General features: G+C 47.8%; 1 protein-coding gene across 2 annotated transcripts in view; it reads right to left on the bottom strand.

Annotated features, from left to right (window-relative positions):
* Window positions 1–19,631, bottom strand: part of dmc1 (DNA meiotic recombinase 1) — a 100,830-nt gene extending 81,199 nt beyond the window's left edge. The window contains exons 1-4 of one of the 2 annotated variants that reach the window (XM_038783852.1): window positions 19,599–19,631; window positions 16,351–16,455; window positions 4,118–4,162; window positions 2,945–3,091 (exon numbers count right to left, since the gene is read on the bottom strand). In XM_038783852.1, coding sequence (XP_038639780.1) covers window positions 2,945–3,091; window positions 4,118–4,162; window positions 16,351–16,407 — 249 coding nt within the window. In that variant the 5' untranslated portion in view covers window positions 16,408–16,455; window positions 19,599–19,631. Of the gene's footprint in view, window positions 1–2,944; window positions 3,092–4,117; window positions 4,163–16,350; window positions 17,161–19,598 lie in introns of those variants that run through there. The other variant, XM_038783851.1, reaches the window with a different exon arrangement.
* Between the last annotated feature and the right edge of the window lie 3,074 nt (window positions 19,632–22,705).

Below are 22,705 nucleotides of genomic sequence, written 5' to 3' on the forward strand. Positions count from 1 at the left end.
GGCATTAAAATAGGGCGCGATTTAACGGAAATGAAACAGAGTCCCGTGTCGAGCGCATTTAGCCGGGTAAGTCACGGCACTGATAGCGCCGAGAACTACCCCGCTATTAAACGGGATTGTGCTTCATTTCTGGGCCTTGGTGAGGAACGCCCACTGCTCAATGGGCGGTATCCAGATCGCAATGCCTCGCGAGATCTTCTTAGGCCTCTTGCGAGATTTACCGTCCTCACCACATTTCAAGTCGGGCATGGCAAGACCAATGGATCGCGCCATAATATATACCGTAAGTAATTGTATTATAAATAGAACTAAATTAATGCCATTAAATAAATAAATACAAAACTTGAAAGGCAATCCATATGTATAGATTGTATTATAAGGTTTGTAGACAGCATGGGCTGGATTCTTCTGCCTCGCCCACTGCAAGATCGCCACAGGACCACCATGTAAAGGTCCATTGACCTCAGGCGGGAATTTCCGGTTGACGGGCAGGTGCGGCTGGCGAATCCCGCCCCAAGTGTCCCAGATTGCCACATCTGCAATAAATCTCTTGTTTTCAGGAAAATATAGATATAAGAAGGGAAGAGTGACTGCAAGTCAACAGTGGGATTCAAGGGGAGTGTGATGAATGTAGGAAATTGTTATATATTATACTTGTTGTAGTAATGTTGATAAAAATCCTGGGTTCAAATACATACAGGCAGTATGTGTGCTAAAGCTGCGATTAAGAAGTCGTAAAGATGAAATAATTGATTTTAACCATTTACTTGTTTATAACGAGGTGGCTAATGGAATATTGTTTATGTTTTTGTATAGGGTGTGGATAATTTATGAGGAATTGTGTTTAGTTCTAACTAAGCAGGTTATGGGACATCTTCATCGGATGAGACAGTAGAGTGCTTTATCCTTGGGATACAGATGATGCAATTAATGGGAGAAGCCACGTTTGTCTATAGTTTTACAGTCTGCTTACAGTCTAATTTTAAGTTGAACAGCAGTTTGCCATAGGAGTTTAGTCTGACAATACGGAAGGATTTTGAGTTTGTTCCTGAAAGTGTCTCTCTCTCCAAAGGTCTGCACAGTTCGGGCAGCACGGTGGCCTAGTGGTTAGCACAACCGCCTCACGGCGCTGAGGTCCCAGGTTCGATCCCGGCTCTGGGTCACTGTCCGTGTGGAGTTTGCACGTTCTCCCCGTGTCTGCGTGGGTTTCGCCCCTACAACCCAAAAATGTGCAGAGTAGGTGGATTGGCCACGCTAAATTGCCCCTTAATAGAAAAAATAATTGGATAATCTAAATTTATTTAAAAAAAAGGTCTGCACAGTTGAGCAATCAAGTCTGATTGTTAACGTTATTTATAAGTGGCATTTGAACTGTATTGGGTTGCTTTATTGGAATATACAGTGGCAGGTAAAGATAGTGAGTTAAAGTTGTTTTTCCTTTTATTTAAGAATTGTTTTAGCTGTTAATTGGAAAGCTATTACTTGTTGCTAATGATTGATTTGGTGTTAAAATTAAAGCTACCTGTTGGTCAGTGTTTTCATCCTGTGATTTAGTAGTCTTCCCTCACAGTCTTATAAATTTCAAACTGTTGGGATTCTCTTTTGGGAGTTTTAACAGGAGATAGTGAAGGGATTTGGTAAACACTGGTTCTATTCAATAGGTACAATGTACTTGCTACCTGTGAGAATAAGGAAGCAGGCAGTAGATGGACCCAGTATGTTAACCATGGCACCATGGTGCAAGAGGTTGCCCAAACAGGGGTGCGGGAAAGAGCAAGAAAGAAAGCTTGTAGTCAGCGGGGATTGGAAAATAAGGGGGACAGACAGCAACCTCTGTTGACTGAGAATCCAGCTGCTTACTGGATGCAAATCTCATATGAAGGATATCTCAGATCAACTGGAAGAACTTGGAAAGTGAGGGGAGGATCCAGGTTGGGACCAATAATTGAGGAAATGAAAGGCAAGAGATCCTACCAAGGAACCATAAATAATTAGGAACTAAATTTGAAAACAGGACCTCAAGATTACTACCAAAACAATGCGCTAGCTGAGATAGGGATTGATATGTGAAGGAGAATGTGTGGTTGAAAGACTGGTGTGGGAAGTAGGGATTTCATTTCATGGGACACTGGCACCAGTACTTGGGCATGGTGCACTTCTGGGACAGGCTCCACCGGCACCGGAATAGGATTAGTGTTCTTGTAGAAAGACTAAATAGGGACGTTGACTGTGAACTAGTAAGACAGGATAGGTATAATCTAAACTGAAAATGTAATAAATAGTGAGCACAAATTTCAAAACTAAGTGTAATGCATGACCAATCTTATTGAAATTCTTGAAGAATAGAAAAAAAGACAAGGGTAATGCAACTGATGTAATATATTTAAGCCTTCCCTAGAGTACTGCATAGTAAACACTTAACTAAGGTCGTAATACATGCGGTCAGGCAATAAATAACGGAATAGTCCAAAAATGTGTATGTTAGGTGTACTGGCCATGCTAAATTGCCCCTTAATGTTCAGTGATACGCAGGTTAGATTACAGGAATAGAGCAGGGTGAACGGGGGAGTGGACCTAGGTAGCGTGCTCTTTTGGAGGGTTGGTGCCGACTTGATGGGTCGAATGGCCTCCTTCTGCATTGTAGGGATTCTATGAACTGAGTACATAGCAAGATAGCTATGATTTGGATTCAGGAATAGATCGTAATTTCAAAATTTGTGGATGATACCAAATTTAAGGAATAGTTAATAAAGAGGAGGGATATGACAAAATTCAGGAAATCCTTCTTAAAAGTGGCTCTTGTGGAGCTTTAACACTGATATGAAGCAGTTGGGCTAAATAGCCTGCTTGTACTGTTGATTCCAGGATTTATTTATACCTAAATCAGGACTGTGACAGGTTTTGTATAGTCAGGTTTTGTTTATATCACTGATGGTATCCTTACTATGAGCTTGTTGGCGGCTTCCTTGATTTTCTCCACCTTGGCCTCAGAAAGACCCTTGATGTTGCAGAGTGCCCTTCGTGTTGTCATCTGAATTCCCTTCACTGTGCAGATTCCAACAGTTTTCATTTTCTTAATATCGGCCACATTCTGTAAAAAAGGCACCATCAGGTTTCTGAATCATTACCTAAGAGAACAGAACATTATTTTGTTCAAAGGACATATACAAGCTAAGGTCACATGAGGTTAAATCCAAAGGTCAGGACTCCAAACCAACAGAACAATATTTGTGAACAGCCCAAATTTTCAATGCTTGGCAATTTATGTGTGGTTATTTTCTGTGGCCATCTCAGGATTATTCCTCCTCACCCCCCATTTAAGTTTTGATATGACCAACCACACCATCATCTTCCAACATTCTGTCTCCAGAGTTCAACTTATTGGGACTGTCTTCATTTCACTCCTCTCTTGCCAAAGGCATTCTTGAAATGGCTTCTCTTCTTGTCCAGGTATTATTATCTCAAGAGTTCTACAGGATCCATGCTTTGTTTCTTCTTCTTCTCTAATATTCCTATGCATCACCATCGGCAGACACAGGGTCAGATTCCATCCAGCACTCACTACCTCACCACAACATATTTCAACCCTTTCACTATCTCTGTTCTTTCAGACTTGATAATATTCATTCATTGATGGGCTGCAACTTCCTCCAGCTAATAGAAAGATAAGACCAAGATCTTCTTGGAAATCGGCAAAGGCCGATGGTGGGCGGGAAAAGCGGCATTGAAGCTGCCGACAACAACAGTGTCTTTCTCCACCATATGGTTTCAGACGTGACGAAAAACCTTAAAGGTGTGGGTCCCACAAAGTTTCACTGGCAGGATGGCTTCTCATTTACCCACTCTGCCAAGACATTTGAGAATCAGGCTGGCATTTTTAAAGGCCACCCCAGCACAAAGGAGTTCATCCCCAGGTCATCACTGCAGAGTTCATCAGGATAGTGTCCGAGGTGCACTGATCTTCAGCTGCTTCAACAATGACCTTCCCTCCATCATAAGGTCACGAGTGGGGATTTTCATTAACTGTGACTCAATGAGGAGCCTAAGTCACTAACTAGAGAAAAAGGGGAGTACACCCAGGATTCAAACTCACATGGTCTCAGGTTACTCTACTTACAATGCCGTGTTTCTGCAAGAGGTCAATGTCCTGGAAGAAGGACTCCTAAAGGAAAAAAAACAGAATCACCGAGAGTTTATATTTTACATCAAATCAAACTTAGCTGCTATTATAATCAATTATAGGATAAAATTCTGATGTGCAAGGATTAAGGCTCTTCATACTGTTATATTGCCTTCTGGAGATTATAGTTTTAGTACCCAAATATTCACTTGAAAGTAACATCTTAATTAAACTGTGGCAAGAACTAACCTGTGTATCCACACATCCTCTGCTCCTGTACTAAAATTAAACTCTTACAATTTTATTTTCCTATCCTTATTCCCATAGTGTATTACTTTACATTTCCCTACATTGAAAAGCACCTGCTACTATCTATCCATCCTGCCACTCAAGTCCTCTTAGTCTATCACAATCTTTGACACAATTACTCTTAAGCACCATTTTGTGTCACCAGCAAATTTCAATATTGCTTTTTCAATCCTCAAGCCTGACTTATTTGTGCATATTATAAATAAGCGTAGGTCCAGCCCAAATTCCTGTGCAATTAAGGGTGAGGCCGTGGTATTGTCACTTGACTAGTAATCCAGAGACCCAAGGTAAGGCTCTGGGGACCCTTGTTCAAATCCCACCACGGCAGATGGTGAAATTTGAAAACTCAATTAAATATCTGGACTTAAAAAGTCTCAGGATGACCATTATCAATGGTCATAAAACCCCATCTGTTTCACTAATGTCCTTTAGGGAAGGAAATCTGCTGTCCTTACCTGGTCAGACCTACATGTGACAGTAATGTGGTTCACTCTTAAATGTACCCTGAAATGGTCTAGCAAGCCACTTAGTTGTATTTAAACACTACAGATGAAACAAAATGAACGAAACCTGATGAATCATCCGGCATCGACCAAAGCACCGGAAACAACAACAACAAACCCAGCTAACAGTGGTGTACAGTGGAGAGGAAGTTGCCCTGGGAATTCCAAACATTGACTCTGGACCCCATGAAGTCTCAGGTCAAACATGGGCAAGGAAACCTCCTGCTGATTACCACGTATCATTTCCTCCTCAACTGATGAATCAATACTCCACCATGTTGCACACCACTTGGAGGAAGCACTGAGGGTGACAAGGGCGCAGAATGTACTCTGAATGGGGGACTTCAATATCCATCACCAAGAGTGGCTCGGTAGTACCACCAGTGACTGAGCTGGGAGTCCTAAAGGACATAGCTGCTGCTAGACTAGGACTGCTGCAGATGGTGATGGAACCAAAAAGAAGAAAAAATATACTTGACCTCATTCTCTGCCTACCGCAGATGCATCTGTCCATTACAGTATCGGGAGGAGTGACCACTGCACAGTACTTGTAGAGATGAAGTGCCATCTTCACATTGAGCATTCCCTCCATTGTTTTCAGTAGCACTTCAACTGTGCTAAATGGGGTTTGACTTCAAACAGATCTTGCAGCTCAAAGGTGAGCATCCATGAGGCACTGGGCCATCAATAGTAGCTGAATTGTATTGAACCACAATCTGTAACCTCACGGCCTGACATAGCCCCCATTCTACTATTAAGAAGCCAGGGTTATCAATTCTGGTACAATGAAAAGTGCAGGAGAATGGGACGGTTTGGATTTTGGCAGGGCTTTATTGACTGGGTTCAGTTGCCGTACCATGCACCGGTGGCGAGTGTGCGGAGGAACCGGGTGAGTTCAGACTACTTTAGACTGCATCGGGGTACAAGGCAAGGATGTCCCCTCTCCCCACTGTTGTTTGCCATGGCTATAGAAGCATTGGCAATGGCGCTGAGAGCGTCAAAGGACTGAAAGGGGCTAGTCCGGTGGGTTTGGGGGGGGAGGGTAGTGGAACACAGGGTCTCGTTCTATGCAGAAGGCCTACTCATATATTTCTTACCCGTTAGGGGGGATGGGGACATTTTGCGGATCTTAGGGGAATTTGGCTGGTTCTCGGGGTACAAATTGAAATGGGTAAAAGTGAGGTTTTTGTGATCCAGGCGAGGAGGCAGGGGAGGACACTGGGGGAGTTGCCGTTTAAAGTCGTGGGAGGGAGTTTTTGCTCCTTGGGTATTCAGGTGGCACAGGGTTGGGAGCAGCTACATAAATTATATCTGGCCCGTTTAGTTGAACAAATGAAGGAGGACTTTCAGAGGTGGGACATGCACCCGTTATCACTGGCGGGGAGGGTACAGATTGTAAAAATGACGGTCCTCCCGAGGTTTTTGTTTGCTTTCCAGTGCCTCCCTATTATTACATTAAAGGCCTATTTTAAGCGGGTGAATAGGGTGATATCTGGGTTTGTATGGGCGGGTAAAACCCCGGGAGTGAAGAAAGCACTGTTGGAGTGGAGCCGGGGAGGGTGGGTGGGTGGGGGGGGGGGGGGGGGGGGGGGGGCAGGGCTGGCACTGACGAACTTTAGGAACTACTACTGGGCAGCAAATATAACTATGATTAGGAAGTGGGGGAGGGGTCGGTGCAAGAGCGGGTGGAGACGGCCTCGTGTAAGGGCACAAGTTTGGGGCATTGGTAACGGCTGCTCTGCCGTTTCCACCGGCCCAGTACTCCACAAGCCCAATAGTAGTGATCGCCCTGAGAGTCTGGGGGCAGTAGCAGAATTATATGGGAGTGGAGAGAGCGTCGGTGTGGGCTCCAATTTGTGGTAATCACCAGTTTATCCCTGGGAGGATGGTTGAGGGGTTTCGGAGGTGACAGAGAGTGGGGATTGAGAGGCTGGGAGAATCTGTTTATTGATGGGAGCTTTCTCTATTTGGAGGATGATTTTGAATTGCCGGGAAGGAATGGGTTTCATTATCTGCAGGGAAGGGATTTTGTGTGAAGACTGGTTTTGACCTTTCCGCTTCTACCGCCGCAAAGGATACAGGATGAGCTAGAACGGGGGTGGGGGAGGGGAAGGTATCGGAAATCTATGAAAAAAAACTTATGGAGTGGGAGGAAACCCAGATAGGTGAGATAAAACGTAAATGGGACGATGAGCTGGGTAAGAAGTCAGAGGTGGGCCTGTGGGAGGATGCTCTGAGCAGAATCAACATGCCCTCATCATGTGCCACACTCAGCCTAATATAATTCAAGGTGGTTCACCGGGCACACATGATGGTGGCCCGGATGAGCAGGTTTCTTGGGGTAGAGGACAGGTCCCTGAGGTGTGCAGGAGGGCCCCCAAACCATGTCCACATGTTTTGGGAATGCCCGAAGCTTAGGGGATTCTGGCAGGGATTTGAGGATGTCATGTCCATGGTGTGGTGAATGTGATTCACACTATATATAGTTGCCAATATCACTCCATGTATATATGTTCGTTATCTACCTGTTGTAAGATCAATGCTGTATATAGTTGCCAATATAACTCCATGTATATATGTTCACTATCCACCATTGTAAGTGCGGTTGCACTATCCGACCACCAGGGGGAGTCGCTCTGGGAGTACGCGAGAGTGTGTACTGGGCTCCTCCCTTGGCTCCGCCCAGGACTCCTCCCCCTGGGACCGATGTATAAAGATCAGTGCCTTAGAGCCAGCCTGCAGTTGATCTGAAGTTCAACGACGAATAGGCTGGCTCTGTTGTAAATGTATTAAGGCCTCTGTTCAGATCCAACTACACGTGTTCGCTGAATTGATGGTTCCATCACATGGTACTAAAAGCGAGGGTGGCGCCGAGTCCAGAGGTGGCGATTTTTGGAGTGTCGGAAATCCCTGAAGTCCAGTGGGCGAGAGAGGCTGACGTTTTGGCCTTTGCCTCCTTGGTAGCCCGGAGACGGATATTACTAGGGTGGAGGGGCTCGAAGCCCCCAAAATCAGGGGTATGGGTTAGCGACATGGCTAGGTTTCTCAGACTTGAGAAAATTAAGTTCGCCCTGAGAGGATCAATGTTAGGGTTCGCTCGGAGGTGGCAGCCGTTTATCGACTTCTTTGGCGAAAACTAAACTGTGAGCAGATTCAATAAGGTGGGGGGGGGGGGGGGGGGTAGGGTGTAAGGGTTAATGGGGGGAGTTAGGCTATTTTTTATCTAGATTAGGCAGGAACAGTTGCAGATGGAGGGATGTGTTACGTACTGAACTATGTTTACATTTTGTATTTGTATCTTTTATTGTTATAAAACTATAAATGCCTTAATAAAATGTTTGCAAAAAAAAGAGTGCAGGAGAGCATGCCAGGAGCAGCACCAAGCATGCCTAAAAATGAGATGTCAACCTGGTGAAGCTATAAAACAGAACTACATGCATGCCAAACAGCATAAGCAGCATGTAATAGACAGAGCGAAGCAATCCCACAACCAACAGTACAGATCTAAACCCCCTGCAGTCCTGCCACATCCAGTTGTGAATGGTGGTGGACAATTAAACAACCCACTCCAAATATCCCCATCCTCAGCGATGGCAGAGCCCAGCACATTAGTGGAAAAGATAAGGCATTTGCAACAATCTTCAGCCAGGAGTGCTGATTGGATGATCCATCTTGGCCTCCTCCCAAGGTCCCCAGCATCACAGATGTGACCCTTCAGCCAATTTGATTCACTCCACGTGATACCAATAAACAATGAAGGCACGGGATATTGCAAAGGCTATGGACCCTGCCAATATTCCAGCAATAGTACTGAAGACTTGTGCCACAGAATGTGCTGTGCCCCTAACCAAGCTGCTCAAGTACAGGTTCAACACTGGCATCTACCCAGAAATGTAGAAAATTGCACAATACAGAGGACAAATCCAACCCAATCTGTCTACTCTCAATCATCAGTAAAGTAATGGAAGGGATCATCAACTGCGGCACCTAAGCGGCATTTGTTCAGCTATAACCTGCCCATGGATGCTCAGTTTGAGATCCACCATGGTCACTCAGCCCCTGACTTCATTACCGCCTGGGTTCATACATGGACAAAAGAGTGAGAGTGACTGCCCTTGACACCAAGGTAGAATTTGACCGAGTATGGCATTAAGGAGTCCGAGGAAAATTGGAGTCAATGGAAATGGGGGAAAACTCAGGTTGGAGTCATACCTGACATAAAGGAAGATGGTTGTGATGGTGGAAGTCAATCATCTAAGCTCCAGGACTTCATTGCAGGAGTTCTTCAGGATAGTGTCCCAGGCCCAATCATCTTCAGCTGCTTCATCAATGACCTTCCTCCCTTCATCATAAGGTCAGAAGTGGAGATGTTTGCTGACGACTGCACAATGTTCAGTATCATTCGCGATTCCTCAGGTACGGAAGCAGTCCATGTCCAAATGCAGCAAGATTTGAACAATATCCAGATTTGGGCTGACAAGTGGCAAGTAACATTCAGACCACACAAGTGCCAGGCATCTCCAGCAAGAGAGGATCTAACCATCACCCCTTCACATTCAATGGCATTACCATCCCTGTATCCCCCACGATCAAATCCTGGGGTTAACAATGACCAGAAACTGCACTGGAACATAGAACATAGAACAGTACAGCACAGAACAGGCCCTTCGGCCCTCGATGTTGTGCCGAGCAATGATCACCCTAATTAAACCCACGTAACCCGTATAACCGTAACCCAACAATCCCCCCATTAACCTTACACTACGGGCAATTTATCATGGCCAATCCACCTAACCCGCACATCTTTGGACTGTGGGAGGAAACCGGAGCACCCGGGGGAAACCCACGCACACACGGGGAGGACGTGCAGACTCCACACAGACAGTGACCCAGCCGGGAATCGAACCTGGGACCCTGGAGCTGTGAAGCATTGATGCTAACCACCATGCTACCGTGAGGCCCCAAATGCTGTAGCCTAGCCATACAAATGGACTAGCCATACAAATACTGTAGCTACCAGAGCAGGTCAAATGAAAGAAATCCTGCAGCAAGTAACTCAGCTCCTGCCTCCCGAAGCCTGTTCACCATCTATAAGGCACTAGTCAGGGTTTAATGGGATACTCTCCGTTTGCCTGGACAGGTGCAGCTCCAACACTCAAGAAGCTTGACACCATTCAAGACAAAGCAGACCGCTTGATTGCTACCCCTTCCACAAACATTTCATTTCCTCCATCACCGATTGACAGTGTGCTGAGATGATTGACCTCCAACCATCACAACCATCTTCCTTTATGCCAGGTATGACTCCAACCTGTGGAGTGTTTTCTCCCTATTTCCATCTACAAGCTACACTCCAGGAACTCACCAAGGTTTCTTTGGCACCACCTGTCAAATCCACAACCACTACCATCTAGAAGGGCAAGAGCAGCAGATAATGGGAACGCCACCACCTGGAAGTTCCCCATTAATCAAGTTACTCATTGACCTGACTTGGAAATATACTGCCGTTCCTTCACTGTCACTGGGTCAAGATCCCGGAACTCCCTCCCTCATAGGTCTGTGGGTGTATCTACACCTCAGGGACTGCAGCGGTTCAAGAACACAGCTCACCACCCCTTCTCAAGGGCACAGTAAGAAGTCTTACAACACCAGGTTAAAGTCCAACATGTTTGTTTCAAACACCAGCTTTCGGAGCACTGCTCCTTCCTCAGGTGTGCTCTGAAAGCTAGTGTTTGAAACAAACATGTTGGACTTTAACCTGGTGTTGTAAGACTTCTTACTGTGCTCACCCCAATCCAACGTCGGCATCTCCACATCATGGCTTCTCAAGGGCAACTAGGGATGAGCAATAAATGCTGGTCTAGCCAGCAACATCCACATCCCATATATGATTTTTTTTAAATCCTCTTTCGCTTATTCTTTAGGGCCAATAAACTTCCATTTATCCCTTCCTCTTGCTTTTTACCCTTCAACCATCCCTTAATCAGTGATCTGCGATGAATGTAGGATTTTAGATATATTGGATTATTAGTATTTGGTGAAGTAAGGGTTAAAAGCCTGTTTGAAAGACAACATAGCTTTTAGTAGCCTGAGGTGCAACTAACCATCATAAAAGCTTGGGCGCTAAGCTTTGAATTAAGCTTGGAAACAATCCTTTCCCATATAGAATGGGTGGTCACCTCCACCTATACACATGGAACCCACCAAAAAGGCCAATGTCACAGCTTCCACAGGTCAAAATGTTACAGTTATAGCTCAAACTGTTGCTATTTGGTTCTGGTTACTGTTCAAAAGGGTTCCAGGGCATCACGACAGTCCATCAATTGGGCGGCACGGTAGCACAGTGGTTAACACTGTTGCTTCACAGCACCTGTGTCCCAGGTTCAATTCCCGGCTTGGGTCACTGTCTGTGCGGAATCTGCACGTTGTCCCCGTGTTTGCGTGGGTTTTCTCCAGGTGCTCTGGTTTCCTCCCATAGTCCAAACATGTGCAGGTTAGGTGGATTGGCCATGCGAAATTGCTCGTTAGTGTCCACAAGGTGAGGGTGGGGTTACTGGGATAGGGTGGAGGTGTGGCCTGAAGTGGGGTGCTCTTTCCAAGGGCCGGTGCGGACTCAATGGGAAAAATGGTGTCCTTCTGCACTGTAAATTCTAGCATTCATCTCCACCTCGGCTCCTTTGATGCAGACAGAGGTGTGTACGCTACTTCGCTTCCTGAAGTCAATGACCAGCTCTTTAGTTTTACTGACAATGAGGGAGAGTTTACTATCGTTACAGCATCCACTAGGTTCTCTATCTTCCTCCTGTACCCTGACTCATCTTTATTCGAGATTCAACCCACTACGGTCGTGTCACCAGCTATCTTGTAGATGGAGTTGGAGCCAAATGTTGCCACACAGTCGAGTGTGTATAGGGAGTATAGTAGGGAGCTAAGTATGCAACTTTGCGGGGCCCCGGTATTGAGGACTATCGTGGAAGAGGTGTTGTTGTTTATCCTTTCTGATTGTGGTGTATGGGTCAGGAAGTCAAGGATTCAGCTGCAGAGGGAGGAGCCAAGTTTTAAGTTTTGGAGCTTTGATACGAGCTTGGTTGGGATTATGGTATTGAAGGTGGAGCTGTATTTAATGAATAGGAGTCTGACGTGGGAGTCCTTGTTGTCGAGATGCTTCAGGGATGAGTGTAGGGCCAGAGAGATGGTGTCTGCTGTGGACTGGTTGGAGCGGTATGCAAATTGCAGTGGATCAAGGCAATCTAGGAGTACAGAGTTGTTGTGTCTCATGACTAACCTCTTGAAGCACTTCATAATGATCGATATGAAGGCCACCGGACGGTAGTCGTTGAGGCATGTTGCCTGGTTCTTCTTTGGCACCAGCATGATGGTGGTCTTCTTAAAGCAGGTGGGAGCGACAGAACGGAGTAGGGAGAGATTGAAGATGTCCGCAAACACATCCGCCAGCTGATCTGCACAGGAGCTGAGTGCACGACCAGGGACCCCGTCAGGACCTATTGCTTTCTGAGGGTTCACTTTCAAGATGGCCAATCTGACTTCGGAAGCTGTGGCGGTAGGAATGGGTGTTTCTGAGGCTGCTGGGGAAGTTGACAACTGATTGATGGTTTCCTGCTCGAACCGAGCATAGAATGCATTGAATTCATCAGGAAGGAGTGTGTTACTTCTGGAGATTCTACTAGGCTTCTCTTTGTAGCCCGTTATGTTGTTTAAGGCTTGCCACAACCGATGAAAGTCCATGACTTTAGTCTGTGACTCTAGTTTAGTCTGATATTATTTCTTGCCGTCCCTTTTTTAAACTAAATTTAGAGTACCCAATTATTTTTTTCCAATTAAGGGGCAATTTAGCGTGGCCAATCCACCTACCCTGCAAATCTTTGGGTTGTGGGGGGGTGAGAACTATGCAGACACGCATTGTGGCACATTTGGAATACTGCGTGCAGTTCTGAACGCCACATTACCAGAAGGATGTCGATGCCTTGTAAAGGGTGCAGAGGAGGTTCACCAGGATGTTGCCTGGTATGGAGGGTGCTAGCTATGATGAAAGGTTGAGTAGATTAGGATTGTTTTCGTTGGAAAGACGGAGGTTGAGGGGGGACCTGATTGAGGTCTACAAAATTATGAGAGGTATGGACAGGGTGGACAGCAACAAGCTTTTCCCAAGAGTGGGGGTGTCAGTTACAAGGGGTCACGATTTCAAGGTGAGAGGGGGAAAGTTTAAGGGAGATGTGCGTGGAATGTTTTTTACGCAGAGGGTGGTGGGTGCCTGGAACGCTTTACCAGCGGAGGTGGTAGAGGCGGGCATCATTTAAGAAGCATCTAGAGAGGTATATGAATGGGCGGGAACAGAGGGAAGTAGACCTTGGAAAATAGGAGACAGTTTTAGATAAAGGATCTGGATCAGGGGAGGCTGGGAGGGCCGAAGGGCCTGTTCCTGTGCTGTAATTTTCTTTGTTCTTTGGCACGCAATCTTCAACACACTTGCTGATGTAGTTTGTGACAGTGGTGGCTTACTTGTTTAGGTTGGTCGCTGAGTTCTTAAATATGGACCAGTCCACTGACTCCATGGAGTCACATAGGAGCTCTTCTATTGCCTCGGACCAGCACTGCACGATTTTCTTAACCAGATTCTCCCACTTAAGTTTCTGCTTTATGCCGGGAGAAGGAGCATCGTCTTATGGTCTGATTTTCCGAAGTGCGGTCTTCGGAATACCTTGATTGGTAGGCGCCCTTGATTTTTGTATAGTAGTGGTTGAGAGTGTTGGCACCCTTGGTGGGACAGATGTATTGGTGGAACTTTGACAGTACACCCTTGAGATTAGCCTGGTTAAAGTACCCAGCCACGGTGAACAAGGCTTCCGAGAGTTCTGTTTCATTGTTATTTATAGCAGCATACAATTCAGCAAGCGCCTTCTTCACTTCCGCCTGGGGTGGGATGTAGACATCTGTGATGATGCCTGAAATGAACTCCCGTGGGAGAATTTCAGTCAGGTATTCCAGGTCTGGGGAGCAATAGTTCATCTGCATCACCACATCCAAGCACCAAGAGGAGTTGATAAGGAGGCAAACCCACCACCCTTCGCTTTGACCAATGACGCCGTGCGGTCCATCCAGTGCATTGAGAAGCCTTCAGGTTGTATGGCACAGATAAGCTACGTCTCCATGAAACAGAGCACACAGCAGTCCCTCACTTCCCTCTGAGAGGTAAATCTAGCATTAAGCTCGCCCAGCTTGTTTTCGATGACTTGGACAATTGCTGTGGAGAGGAGACTTGAAACCATGTTGTTTTATTCTCACCTGCAGACCGCCATGTTTCCACATGCATCACGTGGTCCCTCCCCAACTTGTATTTAAGTCTGATTCCTGACTTAATCCTTATGTTCTCCTGTAATCTAAAAAACAAATTTCCAAATTCTACATCTGATTTGGTCCTTGCATGAGCTCAAATTGCCTGGTACTTCTAATTTACTATCCATAGCCGTTTTGCATTAGAACATAGACATAGAACAGTACAGCACAGAACAGGCCCTTCGGCCCTCAATGTTGTGCCGAGCAATGATCACCCTACTCAAACCCACGTATCCACCCTATACCCGTAACCCAACAACCCCCCACAACCCTACTTTTTAGGACACTACGGGCAATTTAGCATGGCATTATAGGGGAATATAGCTTTAACTTTCCCTTGTCTTCCTGTGCTTGTTGGGTTTCGGCTGTCTTCGGTTCCATCTCGGTGCCTTTTATTTAAACTTTGTAATTCTGCAGGAAATCTTCAAACAGGTCATTTGGGACAGCTGCTTACTTTTTAGAGCTTGGAAAATCAATTTGAATGTGTTTTTTTACAGTTCTATTGCAGATGGATTTGAATGCCATCTTTTTTCAAATGAGCACGGCTGCCACATGGTAAGACACAGACTCCTTCCAGCTGTGCTGGTTAAACCATAGTTTTGCTCTGTCTGATTATTTTTAGTTCAGCCTTTAAGTGAATCTTGTTCACCTTTTTTAATAACCTAGTGCTTTGACTTTTGCTTTGACTCTGCGTTCGATCAGTATTGGCACTGGACTGCCTCATTCTCTTCTGCTCTTCAGCCTCACATCTGCCAGCGTTTGGCAATCTCCAGCTCAAATCAGGTACACTTTGTTTAGGTCACTCTGTAGATTCGAATTCTCTGGAATCCTTCTCCAGCTTTCCTGAGGTTATGGATTCTTCCATTAACTGCCACCACGTTGCAAGGTTGTTTTGAGCCTCACTAAGAGGCCTGGAGGCTTGTGTTTTTATTTTAAATATTAGCTCTGGCATTTATTGTCAAATTGTTTTTGAACAGAGTGGCTGGCTAGGCCAATTCAGAGGGCTTTAAGAGTCAACCACATGGTTGTGGGCTTGGAGTCACATGTAGGCCAAACCAGGTAAGGATGGCAGATTTCCTTCCCGGAAGGACATTATTGAACCAGATGATTTTTACGTTTTTATGAGCATTATTTCATGGTTATCTTCAGGTGTTAAATTCCATTTATTTTATTGTATTCAAATTTCACCATCTGCCTTGGTGGGATTCAAACTCCAACATTACCCTGGGTCGCTGAATTACGAGTCCAGTGAGAATACTACTGCGCCACTATTAACACAATATTATGTACATATTTCCCAGGATAGCCCTAACTAGATTGGCAGAATGGCCTCCTTCTGCACTGTAGGGATGCTATGATTTATCATCTTGTGACTCTTTGAATCAGTCCCACATTCTCCCTTGCTCTGCTGAACACCCTATACTACACACTTGACCTGTCTATATCTCTTTCCAGCTTTTTTGTGTTCTCCTGAAAGCTTGCATTCCCACAAAGCTTTGTAATTACTCGCTGTCTCTTTGACCTGAAACATTAACTTTGTTTCTCTTTTCACAGATGCTGCCACACCTTTGATTGCCAACATTTTCTACTTTTATAGACTCACAGACGTTTACAGCACAGAAGGAGGTCATTTGGCCTATCATGTCCACACCAGTCAAGAAAAGATCTGACTATACTAATCCCATTTTCCAGCGCCTGGAACATAGCCCTGGAGGTTACAGCAGCGCAAGTAAACATTTAACTACTTCTTAAATGTTATGAGAGCTTCTGACTGAACCACCTTTTCAGGCAGTGAGTTCCAGGCTCCCACTACTACCCTCTGGGTGAAAACGTTTCTCTGCAACTCCCCTCTAGGCCTGCTACCTCTTACCGTAAGTTCATGCCCCCTGGTTTTTGACTGCAATAAATTTCCAATTTTTAGCGTCAGCAATATTTTGCTCTTGCATTTTTGTTTTTGTTATATGTACACTTCAAAGCTTGGCTATGAGAAGTTTCACATTTTGGAGCCATGTTTGACACTGTTATGAAAAGCAGTCTCAGATTACACATTTAGCATTACTGTACCTCTTCATTCTGGAAGCTAACTTCCTCCTCCACTACCTGATCCTCCATGGCCTTCATGGTTACAAATATATGCAGGCCACTTCTTGTCTTAAGTCAGTTGTGGCGCTAAAAGCACAAAAGGGTAAGACAGATTCATGAATAAAGGCAGATTTTCATAACCTCAGGATATCTCAAAGTACTTTAAAGCCAATGAAGTACTTGTGAAGTGTTGTCACGGTTGTCATGTAAGAATCACAAAAAATTGTTGCATGGAGTCGCCATAAAAATAGCATCTCATGTAAATGTTTGATTTTGCAATGTTCCACTTGCAATAATGGGTGGGATGCAAAGTTATAACATAGAAACAGATGAGGAAATGGTGCGAAGCAGGACTTGGAAATGTCCTTTGTATGTTTTCATCTTTCATCGTAAATGTTGGTTTCCTGCAAAAATGCTGTGTAACATGGGTGAAATGGCAGATTTTAACACCATGGAAAAACTAGCAACGTTGGATGGAGGTAAAGGCTGTAATTGAAGTCAGCCAGGCCAATTGGATAACTGCTCCAGACCAGCAGGAGAAAGCAACCCAATCAATAGACACCAGGACCATCATGACGTGATGCTTGCCCTATGCTACCACAGCTCCAGCCCCAAGGCTGGGAGGTGGTTGGGCAGCTTGGCCCAAATCGCCTCCTGAATGTAGTCACTTCATATGTCTGAGAATTACTGAGCATGGATCCTCATCCACACACAACCAAATTATTCCACTCTAGCCACTCAACACCCTGCATACCTCCCAGTAGCCTCCCAACACCATTCCATCCTTGTTCTACCTCTATTAACCTTCTACCCATCCCGTTAACCCCATTTCCCCAGTCCTCAACCCTCCTCCCCTGCATCCCTTTCTCTCCCCTCACTTAAGTCATTTTTCTACCCCCTTACCTCACTTTCTCTATCTTATTACCACTCCCAACCACATTTTCTCTCTTCCTTACTCCCTCGCCCTCATCCCCACTTTCTCTACCTTGTCCCTTACTCGTGCTCAATCTACCCTAAAATTTTCTCTCACCCTCCCTTTTCCCCTTCCTCTCCCCTCCTTTAACCCACTCCACCCTCCCTTACTCCCCTCTTCTCCCTTACCCCACCACTCCTGTATCTCTCATTTCACTTCCTCTACCGTCATCCACCTCCCTCACCCCTCCCTCTCATGCCCCTCCATTACCCCACTCTCACATACCTTCACTCACCTCCCACTTACTCACCCCTCTCCATCACTCCTCATCCCAGCCTCAACCCTTCATTCACTTCCACTGTATCTCATCTCCCTACCCCTCCCTCCCTCAAACCTCTCACTCCCTCCCTCATTTACCACCTCATCATTCTCCCCATTTCCCTCACCCCCTCATCCTCCCCCACCGCCTCTTATCCTCCCTCTCTTGCATACACCTCCCTCACGCTATCATTCCACTTCCTCACCCCACATCTCTCATCCCCATCACATCCACTCCCTTACTCTCATCTCCCTTCTTCACAACCCCTTTCATCACCCTCCCTCATCCCCACCTTTTACTCATTCCCTCCCTCTCATCCCCCTCCCTCATAACCCCTCATTCCACTCCCTCACCCCCTCAACCTCTCTCATCTCCCTCCCTCACAACCCCCTTTCATCCCACTACCCCTCATTACCATCTTACACACCCTCTATCTCATTCACATCCCTCACCCAGGCTCTCCCTCATCCGCACCTTCTCACCTTCTTACCTCCCTCCCCCTCACCTCCTTGCCTCATCCCGCTCATCTCCCCCAACCTGCCATTCCGTCACAACTCCTCCCTAACCCCTCTCCCTCACACCCCTATAGCTCACCCCCTCTCCCTCACACAAACCCCCTCAACCCCCTCTCCCTCACATTCGTCTCCCACATCAGCCTCTCCCTCACAACTCCTCCTCTCCCTCACATCCCCCCTCTCCCTTACCCTGCCCACTCCCTCACACATCCCTCTCCCTCGCATTTTCTTTCTCACATTCCCCCTCTCCCTCACAACCCATCTCCCTTACCCTGCCCTCTCCCTCACAACCCCTCTCCCTTACCCTGCCCACTCCCTCACATAAACACCCCTCTCCCTCACACATCCCCCTCTCCCTCACATCCTCCCCCGCCCTCACACACTCCTCTCCCTCACACCCCCTCCTTCTCCTTCACCCTCCTTCCCTCACACATCCTCTCCCTCACACCCCTCTTCCTCACCATCCTCTCCCTCACACATCCTGCCCTCTCTCACACCACTCTCCCTCACACCCACCCTCCCTCCTTCCCTCATACAACCCCTCCCTCCTTCCATCACACATCCCCTCCCTCTCCCTCACACCCTCCTTCCCTCACACATCTCCTCCCTCTCCCTCACACCCTCTCCCTCACACCCACTCCCTCACATCCCGCTCTCCCTCACCCCCCTCAGACACCCCCTCTCCCTCACACCCCCTCTTCCACATCCTCTCCCTCACACACCCACTCTCCCCCTCCCTCAACCCCATAAATCCCTCTCCCTCACATCCCCCTCCCACATTCCAATCCCCCGCCTTCCACCATCCCCCCTCCCCTCCACCACCCCCCCACCCTTCACCCCCCCTCAACACCCGCCTTCCACCATCCCCCCCTCCCACTTCCACCCTCCCTCCCATCACACCCCCCCACCCTCCTCCTTCCACCCCCTCCCCCGCCTTCCTCGCCCCTCTCCATCCCGTTCCTTCCATCCCCCTGAACTCCCTCACCCCCCCTCCCTCCACTCCCTTACCCGCTCCCTCCACTCACCCCCTCCCTCCTGCCTCCACTCCCTCACCCCCCTCCACTCTCTCACCCCCCCTCCCTCCACTCCCCCTCCCTCACCCCCCTCCCTCTACTCCCCCACCCCCCTCCCTCCACTACCTCACCCCCCTGCCTCCACTCCCTCACCCCCCTCCCTCCCCTCCCTCACCCCCCCTCACCCCCCTCCCCTCCCTCCCCTCCCCTCCCTCACCCCCCTCCCTCCCCTCCCTCACCCCCCTCCCCTCCCTCACCCCCCTCCCCTCCCTCACCCCCCTCCCTCACCCCCCTCCCTCCCCTCCCTCACTCCCCTCCCTCACTCCCCTCCCCACCCACCCCCCTCCCCCTCCCTCTCCCCCTCCCCCTCCCCCACCCCCCACCCCCCACCCCCCTCCCCTCCCTCCACTCTCTCAGACATGCCTCTGCCCTCTCCCACATCCCCTCCCTCACACATCACTCTCCCTCACTCTCTCGTGCTCGTCTCGGGAAGGTTTCCCGCTCGCCCAGCCACAGCCCCGCCCCCTCTCGCTCCCGCCCCTCCTATTGGTCGCTTCCATCACGTGTCAGTGATTTGAAGGCGGGCGGCGGTTGGTTTTGGCGGGAATCTCCCCCCTTCCCTCCGCGGCCGCTCGGGCCGCCGGTTAAATCGGCTCCTCCTCGAAATCGGATCCAGCGGCTTGACAAACACAACCTCACCCAACCGGGCAGAGACTGGTGAAGAACTGCAGTGGCCACTGAGTTCATCATGGGCCTTCGGTTCACCCCCACACAGCAAGCCCAGCCCAGGCTGGGAAGGGAGGCCAGATCCCGCACGGTAACTGCAGTGTGCTCACATTAGCCCCTGCTCCAGGTTGAGGCAAGAGCTCCTCTGGTGTGTGTGCTAAAGATCTTTTTCAACTGCACGTCAAGCCAATAATTTATTTTAAAAGGCTCTCCTCGAGCACTGCCTCAAAAGTGTTGGCACCTCCAGTGCCCAGCCCTGGTCTCCCAAAAGAAGGGACATTGTTATTGAACAAGACTATTTGCCGAATACCCAAATACCAGAGGCCATTTGGGATGCATCCCTCCACATAAACCTCATCCTCCTCACTCCCTTTGCTGCAGGAATCCATGATCTTGCCCTCAAGCCAACTGAGACCCCATTTCCCTTTTTTGATCATTGTCAAGACCTAAGACTGCCTTTTACAGCATTGATCTTGTCCGACCTGTACCGTGTCCCGTTTGAGATGTTTCCTTTCGAGACTGAAGAGTTTCAGTTTCAACGGAAGTAGGGTGGCGCGGTGGTTAGCAATTGCTGTCCCAATTGCCAGGTTCAGTTCCAACTTCGGACGACTGGAGTTTGTATGTTGTCCACATGGGTTTCCTCCCGGTGCTTTTATGACCTCTTCATCTTATATGTGGGGTTGCTCGCTGATCCCACAGTCCAAAGATGTGCAGGTTAGGAGGATTGGCCTCGCTAAATTTCCCCTTAGTGTCCAAAAGGTTAGGCAGGGAAAATGGGCTACGGGATAGGGTGAGGAGTGGTAGAGTGCTGCTTCAGAGGGAGGGCGCAGACTAGATGGGCTGAATGGTATCCTTCTGTACTGTAGTGATTCTAACCCAGAGTTGGCTGGCGGGATTTTTGAGAGGAATGTTATTCAGTGGTTAACAGGAAATTCTGAACTATCTAATCCTCGAGTACATCTCAAAAATCACACCAAACTGAAAACTTCCTTTCTGTTCTGAGGTATTCTCAATTTTGAATTAATATATTAACTGTTCTTTTTTGTGTGCAGTCAATAAATAAGTGCAATCCTCGCATTATTTAGGGTATAGTGTCCTAGGCCCAGTAATCTTTAGCTGCTTCGTTTTATGACCTCTTCATCTTATATGTGGGGTTGCTCGCTGATGACGGCACAATATTCAGCACCATTTGCAGCTTCTTGAATACTGAAGCTGTCTGTACCCATATGCAGCAAGACCTGGACAGCATTTGGGCTTAGACTGACAAGTAGCCTGTAACATTCGCGCCATACAAGTTCCATGACAATGACCGTCTCCCAACAAGAGAAAATCTAACCATCTCTCCTTAACATTTAAAGGCATTACCATCGCTGAATTACCCCACTATCAAAACCCTGGGATTAACATTGACAAGTTACTGTGGCAACGAGAGCAGGTCAGAGGCTGGGAATTCTGTGGAGAGTAACTCCCTCCTAACCCCCCAAAGCCTGTCCATCATCTACAAGGATCAATTCAGGAGTGTGATGGAATATTTTCCACTTGCCTGGATGCGTGCAGTTCCCAACAACACTCAAGAAGCTTGACATCATCCAGGAAAAAGCAGCCCACTTGATTGGCACCCCATCCACCACCTTGAATTCTACCTCCGATGCACAGTGACAGCAGTGTCTACTGTATAAGAGGCGCATTGCACCAACTCATTAAGGCTCCTTTGAAGCACCTAGGACAGCACGGTAGCATTGTGGATAGCACAATCGCTTCACAGCTCCAGGGTCCCAGGTTCGATTCCGGCTTGGGTCACTGTCTGTGCGGAGTCTGCACATCCTCCCCGTGTATGCGTGGGTTTCCTCCAGGTGCTCCGGTTTCCTCCCATAGTCCAAAGATGTGCAGGTTAGGTGGATTGGCCACGATAAATTGCCCTTAGTGGAGGTGTTAACCTTGGGTAGGGTGCTCTTTCCAGGAGCCGGTGCAGACTCGATGGGCCGAATGGCCTTCTTCTGCACTGTAAATTCTATGACTATGACAAGGGCAGCAGATGCATGGAAACCCCATCACCAATGCAAGTTCCCCTCCAAGTCACACACCATCCTGACTTGAAACTATATTGCCGGTCCTTCACTGTTGGTTCACCACCACATTCTCAAGGGAAATTAAGAATGGGCATGAATTGCTGGCCTTGTCACTGATGTCCACCAGTAAAATAGCCGATCTTAAATTTCAGCATGTTGAAAAACGGCTTTTTCAAATTTGATTGATTCGTTCAAGACCATTGCATTGACTGAGAAGCTCTTATGTTGGAACCCATTAGTGTGTAATCCTCTATACGAGAAGTTTTATATTTTTATTCAGTATCACTGCTATGTTTTGGTTTTTTTACTGTGATATTTCTCTTGCTAGAGGCCATTTCTGTAAGTGAGCTCTTGCTCTCTATAAACTGCAGTATACCTTTATATGTCCAGTAACTTGTAATATAACAAGCCAAGTGGTTGAACAAAGCACCTTTCTTGTCATTGTATTTAGTGTACTTGAGGGGCGACGCAGTGTTTAGCACTGCTGCCTCACGGCGCCGAGGACCCGGGTTTGATCCCAGCCCCGGGCAGGGCCGGCTCAAGGCACCGGCAACTCGGGCAGTTGCCCGGGGCGCCATGTGCCAGAGACTCGGGTCCCGCGCATGCGCAGTTGGGCAGGTGCCAACCAGTGCATGCGCGGTGGCCGACCTCCCTCAGGGCGGCCCCCCCCCTCGGTCCGCCCCCCCCCCCCCCCCCCGCTCGGTCCGCTCCCCCCACCCCCCCCCTCAGTCCGCCCCCCCTCGGTCCGTCCCCCGACCCCCCCTCAGGTCCGCCCCCCGCTC

Source organism: Scyliorhinus canicula, chromosome 23 (assembly GCF_902713615.1).
Source record: "Scyliorhinus canicula chromosome 23, sScyCan1.1, whole genome shotgun sequence".
Lineage (NCBI taxonomy): Eukaryota > Metazoa > Chordata > Chondrichthyes > Carcharhiniformes > Scyliorhinidae > Scyliorhinus > Scyliorhinus canicula.